This window comes from Sabethes cyaneus, chromosome 3 (assembly GCF_943734655.1).
Source record: "Sabethes cyaneus chromosome 3, idSabCyanKW18_F2, whole genome shotgun sequence".
NCBI classification, from domain to species: Eukaryota; Metazoa; Arthropoda; class Insecta; order Diptera; family Culicidae; genus Sabethes; species Sabethes cyaneus.
Genome location: NC_071355.1, coordinates 152,727,673 through 152,745,045, shown reverse-complemented (window position 1 = coordinate 152,745,045; position 17,373 = coordinate 152,727,673). Strand labels below are relative to the sequence as shown.

At 38.4% G+C, this 17,373-nt stretch overlaps 1 protein-coding gene across 1 annotated transcript; it reads right to left on the bottom strand.

The window, feature by feature from the left end:
• Positions 1-3,245: 3,245 nt before the first annotated feature.
• On the bottom strand, positions 3,246-15,887 carry LOC128741148 (uncharacterized). Its single transcript, XM_053836750.1, is given in 11 exon segments — positions 3,246-3,310; positions 3,313-3,352; positions 3,428-3,740; positions 3,807-3,884; positions 3,949-4,319; positions 12,863-12,949; positions 13,009-13,161; positions 13,226-13,572; positions 13,802-13,889; positions 14,691-14,795; positions 15,723-15,887. Coding segments are annotated over 11 exon segments (1,812 nt in total).
• Between the last annotated feature and the right edge of the window lie 1,486 nt (positions 15,888-17,373).

Here is a 17,373-nt window from a genome sequence, read left to right as displayed (position 1 = left end):
TCGAAATAGTTTCCGCATCTGACATTATCTGTTCAGCTGTTACAGATACATTTAGAAGGAAAGTATGTCCAAGCACCCAAGTACATTACAGATTCTGAGGCCAGTGATCTTGATGAGCAAATTCAGTCATATCCCGGCCCGAGAAACTCAAATGTTTTCGTTACCACTGAATTTTTGAATAATGCAGAACATGATGCCTTTTCCAACATGCGACAAGAACAGAGAGAATCGGTGATTGGTTTTCATGCCAAGTTGGTCGAAAGGGTAAGAATATGCGGCTTTAGTAAAATACACCAAGAGCGGTTTGTCAGAGCACAGCTTATCGAAGGCATGTCAAACAAAGCCCTGGTTAAATCTGCTAGGAATTACGGATATCATTGTTAAGTCGGCAACCCGTGAAGAGGCCGCAACCTTCCAGCTTATTTAAGCCATTATATTCAAGTTGTAAATCTAAATAAATTTAAAAAAAGTCAATGAGATTGTTGGATGACCCACGACAACGACACCAATAAAACAACAACAACGTTAACAACACGATACTTAACAACGATGCACACAGCACGACAACGACGCTAACAACGCGACACATATCTACGACGACAACAAAGCTACCGCAGGTTGGTTTGGAAAATAGGAGCATCAATCTCGAACAGTGAAACAGTTCTACAAGCAGGATTGTGGGAAGACTGAGTTCTTCTTAACAGGTAGGAGCAGATTCCACACCATGCATCATCGATTTTAAAGCCGCATATGATAGTGTAAACCGACAAGAACTATGGAAAATGTCGGATAAAAACGACTTTCCGGGTAAGCATACTAGTCTTTTCATGGCTACGATGGATGGGATCCAGTGCTGTGTGAGAATCTCGGATGGATTGTCGGACCCATTCGAATCTCGCAGGGGACTTCGACTAGGAGATGATCTTTCCTGCCTGCTATTCAACATTGCGCTTGAAGGTGTTATAAGACGAGTGGCCACCGAAATGCGGGCATGATTTTCAATAAATCCTGTCAATAAATCGGCTTTGCTGACGACGTGAATGCGTGGATTTGATACAGTGGAAGATCAGTACAACTGACTAAAAAGCGAAAGAGAGAAGATTGGGTTGAAGATAAATACATCTAAAACGAAGTATATGCTGGCAGGCGTGACCGAGCGCGACAGGGCCCGCTTGGGCAGTACCGTGGTAATCGACAGGGATGAGTTTGAGGTAGTCGACGAGTTCGTATACTTTGGGTTACTAGCAACAGAGGACAACAATTCCAGCCGTGAGAGCAAAAGGTGTATTATCAGCGGAAGTCGGGCCTATTATAAACACTTGCGGTCGAACAATCTGAGCCCCCGTACAAAGTGCACACTATACAAAACGCTAATTAGACTGGTTGTCCTCTACGGGCAAGAAGTTACGGAGTTTTCGAACGACTGGTGTTAAAAACCATCTTTGGTGGCTTGCAAGAGAACGGTACATGGAGGCGAAGAATGAATTGCGAGCTCGCGCGTCTTTGCGGTGAGCCCAATATTCGGAAAGTGGTTAAAGCCGGACGGTTACGATAGGCAGGACACGTTGCTAGAATACCGGACAACTATCCTGCAAAAATAGTTTTCGCATGGAATCTGGTAGGAACAAGACGCGGTAGAGCGAGATCTACCGAGCACCGGGTGCCCGCGGAACTGAAGACCAGTTGCCATGGACTGAAATAGATGGAGATAATATGCTACGCAGACCTTGTCATTAGACGTTAGGCAAATTAAGTAAGTAAGTAAGTCATGTCAACTATTTTCCAAGCATTTTGCATCTGGTTTTACACCAGATACCCTTTCAAGGTTTGAAACTTCTGAAGCCTTCCGTGATGTTCCTATTGACTTAGTAGATGCTAGAGTATTTACGTGTAGACACGTGTAGACTGTTAAAACCTGACTCTTTATTTGATACATGGTTAGTATCAAAGGAACGTTTTTATGTGGATATAACTTAACGCCGTTACAAATAGCGACAATTCCACTTTGCCTAAACTTTGCCTGAGCTTTTATGAAAATTTGGTTCGATTGACAAACGGGCAGCAATTTACCCATTCAGCCCTATTAAAGTGATACTTCACAACAGTGAACATAATGTACCTACCTTCCAAAAAGTAATCTTTATTTTCCGTATATTCTTCATCATCCAGCTTTAGATTTGTCCTTTATTTATTGCATCAATTCATGGTATGCAGTTGAGTGTGATCAATACAAAAAAAAATTAACGTTCGGTGTTCCGACTTTAACCTGTCTGCGGAACGTTTTCTCCAATGTTAGAATATCAGATTTGAGCTATATTTTGTGTGTAATTTATTATTCCTTGTTTAGGTTCGATAAGTGTTTGACAAACTGCCAATGTGTCAGCTTAAATCTTTCTCCACATGTAGTTTCGAAGTCGATTAGTCTCGCTAAACTAAACTGAAGTGTGAAACTAAGATCTAATCACTGATATGCGGTGTTCTATTTCATTTCTATTTACTTGCGTATTTTGATTACTGTTCAATAAGGTATTAATCGGTAAGCATGTGTCTATTGGCAGCGTGAGTAGTTTCGATTTAAATTCCTTTTTTTGCCGAAGAATTTAACTCGAAAGCAGCCACGCTTCCGGCCTTGTGACTACGGTTTTATCACGTGAAGTTGCGCTTTGCGTTGAGTTCTGTAACAGGTGAACTAAGAAGCGAAATAGTAGGCCATTTTAAAGTACAGCTGCTCCATGTAAATCCTACTAGTGAGCATGGGCCGCAACAGTTGGCCACAATGACAGATTCCAACGGTTTTGTTTTTGTTAGACTAAAAGCTGATAATGTTTGTAATAGTAATATTTTGTTTCGTGACTGCTTCGTTAACAAATGAAAGATTGTTCGTACTGTTTTCAATTAGTTTTTCAAACTATTTGCTACTGATAAAACTTCGATACAGATTCAGCTGTATGCGCCCATAAAAATAAGCAGTTTAATAAAATCGTTTCCATTCCATTCATGGAAATTCAAATTACGCCCGATGGTTTGACATCACCTTAATGGGTGACGCCGCAAAGGTGCTCCTACTAGTGTTGCTGTTATTACTTGCATTGGTTTTGATGCTATCTACAGTGTTTCCAGCGTGTGATGCTGCCAGTGATTCCGGACGAATCGGAATTCGTACTTTGAGCAGTTTCTTGCGCGTCGGTGGAGGTTTCGTGGGAGCTCGTGGTATTTCTGGAAGATCGCAGGTATCCTTAAGATAGTTATATACTGTTCCAACGCGGTCCACTAGCCGTTTAGAGTAACGATGCGCCGTTCGGTCTACCACCGAGGGAGATTTTATGCAATCATCGCCGCCAAATTCGCAAACCTTAAAGCAACACAGGTGATAGTATTTTAAATGTGTGTAAGCTTAAAGTGGGTTTAATGAGCTATTATTATTTACCCGATAGTGGTGAAGAATAGCAGCATCAGTCGGAACATTGAGCGAGCCCCGTCCGGGGCAGAATTCCCATACAAAATGATTGCCCGCTTCGATGACAGCTTCCGGTCGGCAGATGTACTTTGAGCGTTGCTTTTGAGGATGCAGCTTCGAGCGGCGCCTCGTCTTGCGCTGCGTCGTGAGCGCCGCTCGTAGGTCGTTTTGTGCTGTGCCATCTTCGTACATCAGACTATCATCGGCAAATTGAAGATAGAAGAAAGCATTCTGAAAAGAGTAAGCTCCTGTGTTTCTATTGTTGATTCGTTTTGAAAGCCAGCTGCAACGGAAAAATGGAAAATTAAATTACGGTGAAGAACGCTCACGGAAGAGGTTTTAAACGTACTTGATTAAATCGATTAGAGTATCGTTGTGGTGTGGTATAATAAGTTCATCTAAATCAATTAGTGCAACATGCGAGTATCTGCAAAAGGAAGGTAAACTTGAATCCTTCGAGCTATATCTTTCCACTCAACGCTTCCAAGTACCTGTACATGCTTCTATAAAGGCAATCGTTTAACGATGCAAACAACCCTTCGGTACGGATTTCTTTCTGGGAGCGCATCCGCAAATTCCACGGCAAAATATTTACAGTTATCTTTGGCTTTTGGTAGGATGTATCGTCAATCCGCTTATTGTTGGAGACTGCAGCTAAGGGTATGTCATTACCATCTGTAGCACCAGTGCTGTGTGTGTGCTCTCGTGGGGAAGCGTAAGATGTTATCAACGAAGGAAGATCTCCACTGATGTAGTGCCGCAAAATACAGCTAGCCTTAGGCCCGATCGTGTGGTTGTAGAATGTAAAGTGGGACACTCCCAGTAGATTGTTCAGCTCCAGGAACTCTAGCAAATACAATGCCTTTAATAGATAAAATAATATTTTTAGCTGAAAGGTATGTCACTAATATATTGCATTTAAATTAGGGTGTGCTTATAATAAGGTTGAACTCGTACGCAAAAATGCATTATTATTGTATAACAGTGATACATTTTTTTACCAAAATGGGAGCATGCACCTCTCACGGGTTCCGTAATATGGCTCTGTCGATTATGATACACGATAAATTTACTGACTTTGCATACTAGTCTTTTGTAAGACTTGTCGTCACTTAAAAGCTGAGCAGGTAAGTTGTAGTTATTTTAATTGGAGGAGTATTAAAAAGGCATGAATATGCGACACGAAACTACATGGCTTATTAATGAAATATTATTGAATCAATTTTAAACTACGGAAACCTGTTTTTCACGACCACCGAATGCAGCTGAAATACATGAAGAAAAAACAACTTTTGATACATTTTTTCGAAACGAGTTTAAGGTCAGCTGCTTTAACGTATGAATGAAGTGCAATATTGATATGGTTACTTTACGACAAAGTAGTATAACGGTTTCCCGAGTACATCGGTTTGTTATCCGTTGCTAATGTGAAAGCCGAAAAAGTTTTGCAAGGTCGCCTGGAAAATTGTTTTGTTTGTGATCGGTCCTGGATCAGTATAAATACTGATGTTGAATGTTCTGGAAATCATTCTCAACCCAGGAGAGCATTCGAAACCAAGCAGCCATGGCTTCCAAAGTAAATTTATCAAATTCATATTGATAGCATACTTCTTTAAAATTATTTTTCCCAACAGTTCGTCCTTCTTGCAACCCTGTTGGCTGCTGCCAGCGCAGGTCTGATTCCAGAACACGGATATGCTTCATCCCATCAAAGCATCCAGCATCACGCCGCTCCAGTCTATCACCATGCTGCACCAGTCCATGCAATTCATGCAGCTCCAGTTCACCACGTGGCTGCCATCCACGCCGCACCAGTGCACCATACCATTGTGAAAGAAGTCGAGCAGCATGCCCCAGCAAATTACGAGTTCTCCTATTCCGTTCACGACGAACACACCGGAGATATCAAAAGCCAACATGAAACTCGCCACGGAGATGAAGTGCACGGACAATACAGTTTGTTGGATTCCGACGGCCATCATCGTATTGTCGACTATCATGCCGACCATCACTCCGGGTTTAACGCCGTAGTCCGTCGGGAACCAGCGAACGTTAAAATTGCACAGCCAGTGCACAAGGTCATCGCCCAACCAGTTCATGCTATCCACGCACCGCTGGCCCACGCCACCATCTCTCATCATGCTGCACCGATCACCCATCTGTCACATCATGCTGCTCCCATTGTGCACAGTGCCCACCATGTTGCACCGGTGTCGCATGCCACCATCTCGCATGTTGCCCCGCTCGCTTACCACCACTCAGGTTCCAGCCATTTGAGCCATCATTACTAGTGAGCAATTGCAAGCGAAATCTTATGTTAATCAATGAAGGACTGGTTTGTTTAACGTAAATTAATTTCACTACAAATTTTTGTAAATGTACAAACAAAATAAAAACGTTGAACTATAAAAATTGCCTTTTCTTCCTTCCTAAAATAGAGAGCTTCTTCCATATTTTATGTTGAAACCCCGATTGGAATATGGCTTTATAATTGTGATTGCTCTGAAGCACAGATAACGTACTTCAAAATTCAATTTCATTTGTTAGGCATACATAAGAAATATTTTCCCCTATGTAACTATCATAAACAGAATGTAGCACACATACGCCATAATATGTAATAACTATTTTCTTAAAAAATGAAAGTACTCTGCTCTTATTCAATCAATTAGCATTAAAATTTCCTTTTTCATTACTAGCACTTAGGAAGACTAAAGAAATTGAAGCTATCGCTTACACATCGCTTTCAGTGACAAGAACATACAATTTTGCTCAAATTTGAGAGATTATAATTTCCATAATAATAATTAGAATTTACCAATTTTCATAAATATATTTAGGTGGATGTTTTTGAACATTCAGTTACTGAAATAAAATAAAAAGAAAACTTATCCAATTCAATTCTACAATGTATATTTCTTCGCGACAGATACGTAATTCGCCTACGACTATCAGCTTTCATCAATGTATGTTTTCGAACGAGACACTGATGAAGCCTGCAAGTCGTAGACGAAATACGTATCTGTCGCAAAGAAATATATATAGTTGAATTAAATTATTTAATTTTAGGTCCAAAAAACTTCATTCAGTAACTGACGACATTCAGTTAGGTCACGTTTGCAATTTCATAAAGCAAAATCCTTTTTCCGGGGAGCACTTTCAATTTTCGATAGACTCCGCACCATTTTTCAACCTGGAGAAAGTGAACAAATATTACTGTGCATTGACCGTCTTGGGCTTTTTTCCAAAATTTAATGGGTTTCAACTTGAAATATTCACAACCACTGCCTAAAACATAGTTTTTCCAGCTCCAGGAGTTAAAGTCAATTGCCTAGGTGCAACTTTCTGTGTTCTTTTTATTTTGACCAGGCTGGAAGCTGGGGTATACTGGGGCACGTACGAAATTTAATATAAAACATCATTACTTCTGTAATTCAAATGTCCGCAGTTTTTAAATTTATCTGCTGGTAGTTCCAGTATCAAATCTAATTTCAAGTCCAGTTGTCAATTAAATTTAAAATTTAGTTTTAAGGGAAGACTCCTCTAATAAAATAGTGGCAGCTCTGCCAATATTCGGGAGACACTAATGGTGGCTCGTACTGTCGGCCAAGATAATCCCAGAATTTTGGAGAGCTTACTAACACTTGTGCAAAATTAACCACCTTGGCTAAAAAAAGAACCGCTGATAAAGACGCATTACAATAATATGAAAAAATAACAGAGACGCCAGTCTTGTTATGGGGTCTTCGTTTTAAACCTAATGTAAGCTAAATTTCAGGTACAAATTCCATTTTAGTTTTATGCCTAATTTAATCACCGATTTTCTAGTTTTAAGCGAAGAACCCATTATTAACAAGACTGGCATCTCTATTATTTTTCCATATAAACGTCATGCGTCACTATCAGCCGCGCTTCTTTAAACGAAGGTGGTAAATTTTGCAAGAGTGTTACCAAGCTCTCCAAAATTCTGTTTTGGTGTTTGTCTGACTATGTTGACTTTCTGATATGAATATTAGCACTCACTCACACAGATGCATCTAGGGACCACCTTGGTCAGCAGAGCGAGCTACCATCAGTGTCTCCCGAATACTGACAGAGCTGCCAGTCTTCTTGTAACAGTAGTCGTTGCTTTAAGTCCAGTTCCAAATAAAACTTGAAGAGCAATTTAAATACATTCTCAAGTCCAATTTCAATTTATATTTAAGGTTCAATTTCAAGTCTAATTTCATGTCCATTACCAAGTCTAACTTCAACTTTGATTTTAAGTTCAACTTCAAGTGCAATTTCAAGTCTGTATTTACATGAACCTAATAGCGTAGAACAAACGGTTTCTTATGAAAATGTAAGTAAATTTTCTAGGCATATTCATAGACGAATTTTGAGGTTATTCGTCTCCTGCTCTCCAGAAAAATAAGCAAAAAAAAGGAAAATTTAAACAGAAAAAGAAAAAACGGAGCACAACACGAAGAATATCGTGACAAAATCTGAAAAAACCTGATAGAAAAGAGAGAGTACACAAAAACTTCAGAAAAAACTTGACAGAATGGGAAGGAAGACGAGATATACAAAGAGAAAAAAGGTGGAAACGAAGAAAATGAAAGAGAAAAAGTGGCAAGAAAGAAGGGATTGGACGAAAAACGGAAAAAAGTACAAAAATGAGAGTAAATAAAGAAAAAAAGATAAAGCAAACGAGAAAAACGAGAAAGATAATGAAGACTAAATGCTCAGAAAAGGATAATAAACAAGATAGAGAAGGAAGAAAAAAAAGAGAAAATTCGTAAGCAGGAATGACAACAGAAAAAGAAGAAAATATAGCATAAAATGAAAATATAAGGATTAAGATGGAGAAGAATAAACAGGATATGCCAGAAATGGAGGATGAAACGGGACAAAAAATGACAAAAAAACAATAAAAAACGAACAGGAACAAAAATCAAGAGAAAACGAAAGGAAGAGAAAAAAAATTACGATAGGAAAACAAGAAAAACAGTGAAATAAGAAACAGCGGGCAGCAAATAAGGAAGAACGAGAGGAAAAGAAGAGAAAACAAGACAAATTGAGAAAAGACGGGGCAGATAAAAACCCGGCAGGACGGAAAAACGTGAAAGAAAAAGAGTGAAAACAAGACAAGCAGGAGACAAAAACGGACCAGAAAACATGTGAACTAAAAGAGATAATAATAGAGAGAGAGAAGAAAATTGATGTAGTAAACAAGGAAAGTAGGCGAATGGGACAGAAAAAGAAGAAAAGAAAAACGGACCAGGTAAAACATGAGAGAATAAAAGAAAAACTAAAGAAAAAAGGAAACCCAGAGAGCAAAGGGAAAACAAGGAGCCAAAACAGAATAAACTTGAACGAAAGGGACGAAAAATGGGACAGCTAAGAGAGGAAAAACGAAACAGATAAAGACGAAAAACAAAAAAGATAAGATTTGTGAAAAGACAAAAACTTGAAACAAAAAAGGGAAAAGAGGGAAAAAGGGAAGAGAAAAAGCAGAAAACGGGAACGAAAACAAAAAAAAATACGAATTGAAAACGAGAGGTAAAACAGGATTGAAAATTAGAAAAAATTGAGACAGAAAACAATAAAACAGGAAATATGGTATAGAAAAAGATAAAGAAAAATGATGGAAACGCAACAGAAACGAAACTAAAATGTGCGAGTAAGAGTAAAAGTAAAATTAAAAATATCAATTCTTATTTCAGGTAAAACTTGGTGTCTAATTTCGTGTCATTGACCTATTACAAGTCTAATTTAATTCCAATTTTAAGTTAAATCTAAACTCTGATTTCAAGCCCAATTTATAGTACAATTTAAAATCCAGTTTCAAGTCTAATTTCTAATGTAATCACAAGTTCTAAACTAAAATCCAATTGAAATCCAACTTACGTCCAATTTCACAGTAAATGTGAGATTAAAATCTTGAATTTCAAATCCAATTTCAACTTTAATTTCAAATCCAAACTTCTCGTCCAATTTTAGGCCGAAATCAATTCCAAAATAAAGTAAAATTTCAAATCCAAATTCAAATAACAACTTCAAGTTCTGTTTTGAGTCCGATTTCATGTCTAATTTCAAGTTAAACATCCAGTCCAAATTGACTCCATATTGAAGTCTTTCCAGTTTAATCTGCAGTAAAACTTGAAGCCAAAATTTGTCTAAATTCAAATCTAATTTAATGTCCTATGTCAAGTCCGATTTCAAGATCAATTTCAACTCTGATTTACGGGTCCATCCAGTTTTACGGGTAATTTCTAGTCTAATTTTAACTTTGATTTTAAATCTAACTGCACCCGAAACGAGTTTTCAACATAATCTGCCGGTTTTTTATGATTAATTTTTACTTTAAATTGTACAACTTTTAAATTATTAATTTGTTATTTTTAAATTATTCCTCAATTTTCCAGGCCGAAACATTTTTTTAAAGGTCGGATACCCCATCTTTTGTTTATGTCTGGGCACACTAGTGCCAAGCAATAATAGGAGATTTTTTTTTAACTGACTTATGCCAAAAGGTAGATCAAATGTTTTTTTTGTCAAATGTCATAGATATGATATGACATCAATCAGATTTTCTGTTAAAAATATTTAAAAATTTAAGATCCTGAGAGATTTTGCGATGATGGTGCCACTTCTCTGCACGCCTGTTTTAAGGATCTTGCAATGAACCAGCGAATTTGATAGCCTTTCTTCTCCGATGTCATAAACCATATACCGTGACCGCACCTAATTCTGCGCATTTTTCTTTATATAAGTATTTTTTAGCATTGTGCATAACTATGATCATTGCGTTATTTTTTTATAAATGTCTGTTGAATATTACGCCATTATTCACAAACGGGCCACAATATTTGAGAGCGAAATAATTTAACGTGAAACATAAAGTATTTTTTATGGCAGAAAACATCGTCGTTAGCAGCAACGCTAAGATTATCCTTCTAGAAAATTAACAAATTTATGATCGAAATTCTTTGCAATGATCAAATTAGTCAGCATAATTAGAAAGAATAATTAGTTTTAGTCATGTTTTAGACAAAAAGAGTGATTGCATGCATTGCTTTCCTTAGAAAAATACGATGCAATAATGCGCAGATTTAGGCACAGATTTTTTATTCATGTGCCAAATTCTGCGCAGTAATGTATCCTACAAAGAAATTACGAAAGAATACGCAACCGCACCCAAATGGCTGTGGTATAGAGGCATGAAAATTCAAGTAGAATCTTTAACTTGCATTGATTGGAATCCTGTGCTGTGTCTCGGGGTCCGAACCTACGAGCGCCAATTCATGAAACCATGTCTTCTATTTTTTTTTAATGTCCAACCTCACGGGGCTGTCAGAGAGTAGGGAAGTGGTTTCTATATGAAAACACAATTTTTAGTATTAATCTAAAGTGTAATGTTAAGTATGCAGAAAACCCGAATCAATTCGCCCTTAACATTATCGAGAATAAAATATTTAAAATGAGGCAATCAAAATGATAACAATATTCCTTTGCTACCCGGACAGCACAAGAAGGCCGGATCATGGATTTATTTATGGTAATAGCTAATGCCAGATTTTTTGGTGCGATTTCAGCGTATAAAGACATAAACAGTATGGCAGGAGTATTTATTTTCACTTTTTGGGTGCGCAGAATTAGGAGCAAACATGCGCAGAATTAGGAACATGGACAAGAAAGTGCGCAGAATTAGGCATCGTGGATTAGTTTACAAAACGAAAAATATACTCAATTGTTAGTCGACTTATAATTCCTATATTTTTTACCAGATATTATAGATCGTAGCACTACACGTTGCTGCTATCTACGTTGTTAATTTAAATCTAGAATACTTAGAATAGCGCAAGAATCATAAAAATGTCTTAACTGCGCAGAATATGGTACGTTCACGGTAGTCCAATATCATAAAAGAGTCCGATATTTCGCCCACTCTTCTGGTTTGGATGCTTGTTAATGAGCTATCAAAAGTTGTTTGTTAGAATAACATATCCAAATCCACTACAACTCATAATCCATTTCAACTTATTTCGCTAAACTAAATCGTTCGCCGCCTGGTAGCCGATGAATCTGCAAGTCTCGAACCATCAACAAAGGTATTTGGCAACTAACGATTCCTGCAGCAGCCTCAGGATGTGGGAGAGTTTTATTTGCAGAGTTAAGGAGAGCTGAGCCCCGATAATTGCTGTATTCGAGTCGATGTCCCCTTCTGTAGATGGGGCATAAGCGACCTTCCACACAGTTCGCAGGAAGTTTGTCCTTAATCCATACTTTCAGTATAACCTACACAATACAAACAATCAACCCGATATCCAAAGAATCACTTGCAGCTCTTTTTTTGTCCTCCACCACATTTATTGGATTCATAGCTTGTCCATTGTCCTCAGTCATTATTCTGTTTCCGTCGACAGCTTCATCTTCAATAAAATGTTGTTTTTAACGCCTGACCTTGTCCGATTTCTTGGTAATCAGTTCTCTTCTCATTGCTTATAATAGGAGTTGGCACGATCCATTACCTTGTTCCGTTGATCGTTCTAAAGGAGCTTCTCATCTCGTAATGAAGCAATTCTCTACCTCCGCAAGAATATATTCCCAATGCTGGCATTGCTTACGACAGTGCAGTATGTTTTCGGCAGCCTTCCAATTCCAGTAAGTCACAACTCACAGTCGTGGACTCGAATTTCAGTAGAATCAGACCGTCATTCTAACGACTTTAACATGGGTTAAATTCCTCGGACCCTTGTGTTAAAATTCTGTATACCAATGCTGAAGACTCTTCTCAGAGCAAGTTATACGAATGGTACTGAAAACTTTTCTACAAAGCCCAATTAAAAATAGTTTTCGCAATCCCTAACTCCAGGTGCAAGACTGGTGTTAAAAAGTTGTAAAAAATTTGAAGGAAAAAGGGTAAAAACAAAAAAAACATCATTACTCCAGCTCGGGCAATAAGCAGTTTGCTTACTCAATGGCTATGCTGCAAACAACGAGGTGCGGAATATAGACAAACATCTATCTAATGTCACTGTAAATCAAAATACTAATCGCAGTGATATAGAAAAGTACTCATGCGTAAGGTACTCAACGTTTTCACTCACTTTTCTGTGAGAATAGAAATAAACTAAACGAAGGATTCTTCACGAACGTGGTTTAAAAACATCGTAGTGCAATATACCCCTTTGTAAACAACGTAAGTAACTTAATCTATTAACTGAAGTTGATTATTAGAGTTATAAAGATCTCACACTTCATTACGTGGATGTTTAAAAGGGACTTTGAAAGCCATTCACTCAAAAAAAAAACGATCCAAAGATAATAATTTAAATACAAAATTTCCTACGAATGTGTGGTCGGTTAAACCACTCTATAATAAACTCAACAACATAAATTCCTACGAATGTATCAACTTACCTGATCGTAATTAAAATGTAATGGTTTGACACACACTCCAATACTGCTCGGAATGTTGCTAAAAGTTCTGTTGTTAAAATCTGGATCCTGAGAAAATAATATTTGTGTCAGTTATTTTTCCGAAAAAATGAAACCCGTTCACTTACATTATCGGTATTTCTAAGCAACAAGACGTTGCCGGGTGGTGCTCTAATTTTACTAACTACACTAACCGCATAAGGAATATCTGGAAACGGACCTCGGATTGGGCACAAAATGAAGCAAGCACTGTACTTCAAGTTCCAATTTTCTCGTATAATCTGTAAATATAACAAATAGGGAAGATATTTGCCAATGAAATAGTACTAAATAAAATACACCTACCTTCACTCTGGCCATTACCGAAGCGGATCGATACTTAGTGCTGTTTTGACCAGTCTGGTACCAGAATCGGCACCACACCTTCTCCGGACCACGAGTTTTCGTAGCGCCGATCACCCGCACCAGCTTTCCATCTCGTCGGTCGTAGAAGGCGGAGAACACAAAAAACTTGTACCGTGTCCCGTTGACGATTTCCCACGATCCATCGGTTGGACGCATTTCAGCCGGATACCGGGGCAAAGTCTGTTCCGTCTTCGAGGGCAACATCTGACCCCAAGGAATGATTGGTGGATTGCGCTGCTGCTCGGCCGGATCTAATGGTACGGTCATGCCAATGGACAGTTTAGTGTCTGCTCGTGCCGTTACCACAGGGCAGGTGCAATGGGAGGGGAAAGTTCTAGTTAGGTTTCTAACTACTGAATCTATGCAGAATGAATCTAGAGAATCTATATAGTCTTATTGGACTAACTAATGCTGGTGGATGGTTGAAGGACTAACATCCGAAAAAATACTCTAATTGCAGTGTTCTAACGGAATGCGAATGTTTTAACTTTCATGCTTAGAACACGTTGGTCTTACCTTTTTGATTTTTTAAAATATTTTTGATGGCCGCACTTCCAAATTTTGTTTCACGTACAAAAATACCTGTATCATCCAGATAGTCGTCCTTAAAAAATAAACACGTTGATGTTACTATTTTGATTCCTAAGCAATGAATTATTATATTTTGATATTTTATTTTCAATATGAAATATCGCCTATTTACACTCCACTTTGCACTATGCAGCTAATTGTTCGGCTACAGAACAATTGTGGGGTTAGTGCTGTGATCCAAGTAATTAGTGTTCAACATCAGAGGGAAAATTGAAGTCCGGACTCCGGTCCAGTCCGGGTAAAAATTGGACTCTATGAACGATCTTCGGACCAAATATCGGACCGGACTTTTCGGACTTTACCCGGTCCGATGTCGATCACTACTATTGATTCTTACAACCCAGTCGAGATACGAACATACGACGATTGCTTAGGCCAGTGCAGTGTCGTAGCTTGGGCGAACTGGGAGGTCATGGAAGAATATCTATTATTTACGAACAGGATTATTTCGAATGAAGTCAAATAAATAAATAAATGTATAGTAATTAGCATTAACACTATACACGTGTCTTAAAACATCAAAATTTGAAGCATGCATTTAAAATTTGAAAATATGACTGAATGACCGAATTGCCAATTCTCATATATATGATTTATAATAACAGCCGAAAAATTCCCAACAATCTTTAATTGTTAAATTAAATTGATATGAGTTTAACTTGACTGAATGTATTTAAAACTTGAAAATTCAATTTGATTGATGGATAAATCTTTATGTTTACAGCTCTTTTGTGATCTAACACTCTCGTGCTTCATCGTGGTAATATAAAAGTGTAATAAAAATATCAATTTTTAACCGGCACCGAACACCTACCTTCACGTCGTCATAATCAGGGACGGATTCCCCATAGCGACCTCCGCTACTTCCATGTCGCACGATGACTCCCCCGCCTCGACCTCGATCATCAATCATCAGCACCTAAATTAGAGAAGGAAAAATGAGTTTCCAAGTACTACAGTCGGTGGATAGCATTTCACGATGTGGTTGGCAAAACACAATACCAGCATGAGGTAGACCCATGTGTCCCTTAGTTAATTCAGACAATATGCGGCCGGACGTAAAATTTGCCAACACCCAAGTTAATCAAAGCACCGAAGCTGCGTAATTAAAATCCATACAGCAGGGATACGTATTATACGTCCCTATAACACGGGATCTCAAATTAACCACATTATGCAGTTTTTCATTTTTTTTATTCAAAAGCATTCTAAATTTGATTTTTCCCAATTTGATCAACTTTCTACACCACGTGTGTTTGTTATCTGCATATATTTGCGCTACAGTTTAAATTAACCTTACTACACAAATCTTTTCTGTACGTCCGTCCTTCACAGGAAGGCATTGCCCTTTATGCTAAGCATTACATAAAGAAATTTTATTTGTTTGATACCTATACTTGCGTCGCGATTCAATGCTACTTATATCGTAAAACAAAAAAACTTTTGAAATATAAAACTAAATTCAAATGTTATGCCAACAGATAGCAAATGGATCTTTCTTTAGCATAAAAGATTCGCAAAATTGGTTTATAGGTACAAATTTCATAATTGATACTGGCAATTTTTGCGTTCATTCTTGTTACATTGGGTGACATAAGACGTTCCGAATCTATACCTCCATCAGGATACTTACAAGCACCTGTATTTTTATCTTCAAGCTTGCACTCAACTTAACGGAAAGCTGCCGCACTGTTTGTATCGCTAATGTATGCAAATATTTGCCGGATTTTCAAGTGACAACAAACCAGTAGAGTGCTTTTATCAAACGGTTCCACCTTCACCGCCACCCATTTGCGCCGCGTTGCGTCATTAGCCACCCACGGCAGGCACAGCTGAGCACACTTACCTCTGTTAGGATAATTAGTCCAAATATGGCGAAAAACGCTATAACGATCAGGAAGCTCATGCCGGCTCGCTCCCGGGCTCCCCAGGGGGATTTCTTCGAACGCTTCGACCGTGACGACATGGAGCCCCCCGTTAGTTTTAAAGGGGGGCTCCCGCTGCCGTACATCCTATCCTTTCACTGTCGTGCACAGGATGTTCGCTTTGCCGCAACCGGCACCGCCTACTACTCTATTGATCGACGGTACGGTATGTGCTGGTAGGTCGGAGTAAATTTGCCGTCTAAAACGTAGGTACCTATTGAAGCCCGCCGCTTCTGGCTGGGCGAAGCGGAGGAAACGTAGCCTTCTTACAGGAGGTTAGCGTTACCCGATAAACTAGAAGAATGGTGCGATAGTTGTTTCCTGTGTGGATGTCTTCACGGGAACGTGCAGCCGTGGGGTTATTGCTGCTTTAGTTTATTATCCTACGGTGTTTCTCAACGATAAAGAGGCTCACTGTTAATGATGCTTCGCAACTGTTCCGAGGAGGACGGCAGCATATGTAGCAACATTTCGACTCACTGCATTGTTGTTCGTTGCTGTAAATAAATTACATAATAACTATTAATGCTGCGTCAATTAAAACCAATTCTTTCATGAGCACGCACCGAAGAAAAATCAATACCTTTATAAACAAAACTGAAAAACCAAATGTTTGAGTTAAGGTTTTCAGATGAAAAAAACGAGGTAGATAATATGAAATCATGCAATGTCTTACATATGTTTGAGCCATTTGGAATTATTATTTTTTATATTTATTTGTAATCAATCTTCATCAAAGATCTGTACAGGCTGCCAATAAAATTAATTTAAACTGTACAAATTAATGACTTAAAATATAAATAAAATACCGAAATCAAACATCTGACAAATTTTGTTAACCCTTCTTCTCCTTTTTCCTCTTTTCTAATTTCGCAATTCCCACAAATCTTGGGTGGCCATCATACGTCATATGACTCTGGAGCTATTCTAGTATTCCTTGGGTAACCGCGACTTGGATTTTGTAGATAGAAGAAGCTTGTCCAGAATCTAGAACCGACCATATGGCCTATGAGAGATATAAGGTAGAGGTAGCCAATCGCTTTTCTATCGAGTACTGATGATTCTTGACATGCAACATGCATGATATATATTATTGAACTTGAAATGATCTTTTACCGTGCAAGCGAATTCCCCCTAAACCTTGAGTCATCAAATGTCTAGACGCAAAAACTGTATTGCACTTCCAGAGGTGTCATGGAGGGCAGTCGGCGGAGTTCTCGTAAACTCTGCTCTTTTTAAATGCATTGAGCAAGGCGCCAAACTGACACAATTTTGCTTGATTGGTACTGTCCAATGTTATGAGTGTTTATATGGTTTATCAATGCTTCGTGATTGGTCTTGCCATCTGTCAAATGACAGGAGTTTGAGGGCGTTAACAGTTGTTAAATCACAAATCAATGCAAAGCGCTTTAAGTGATAATTTCTTTAGAATTACCAAAGGGCTAGGGTAGCGGAATGCTTCCTCATTGGTCTTGCCTTCTAGCAAATGTTATGTGTCTGAGGGTGCTTATAGTGAGGATTTCATAAGACACTACAGTAACAGAAGACTTCTTGATTGGCCCTGTCGAACGT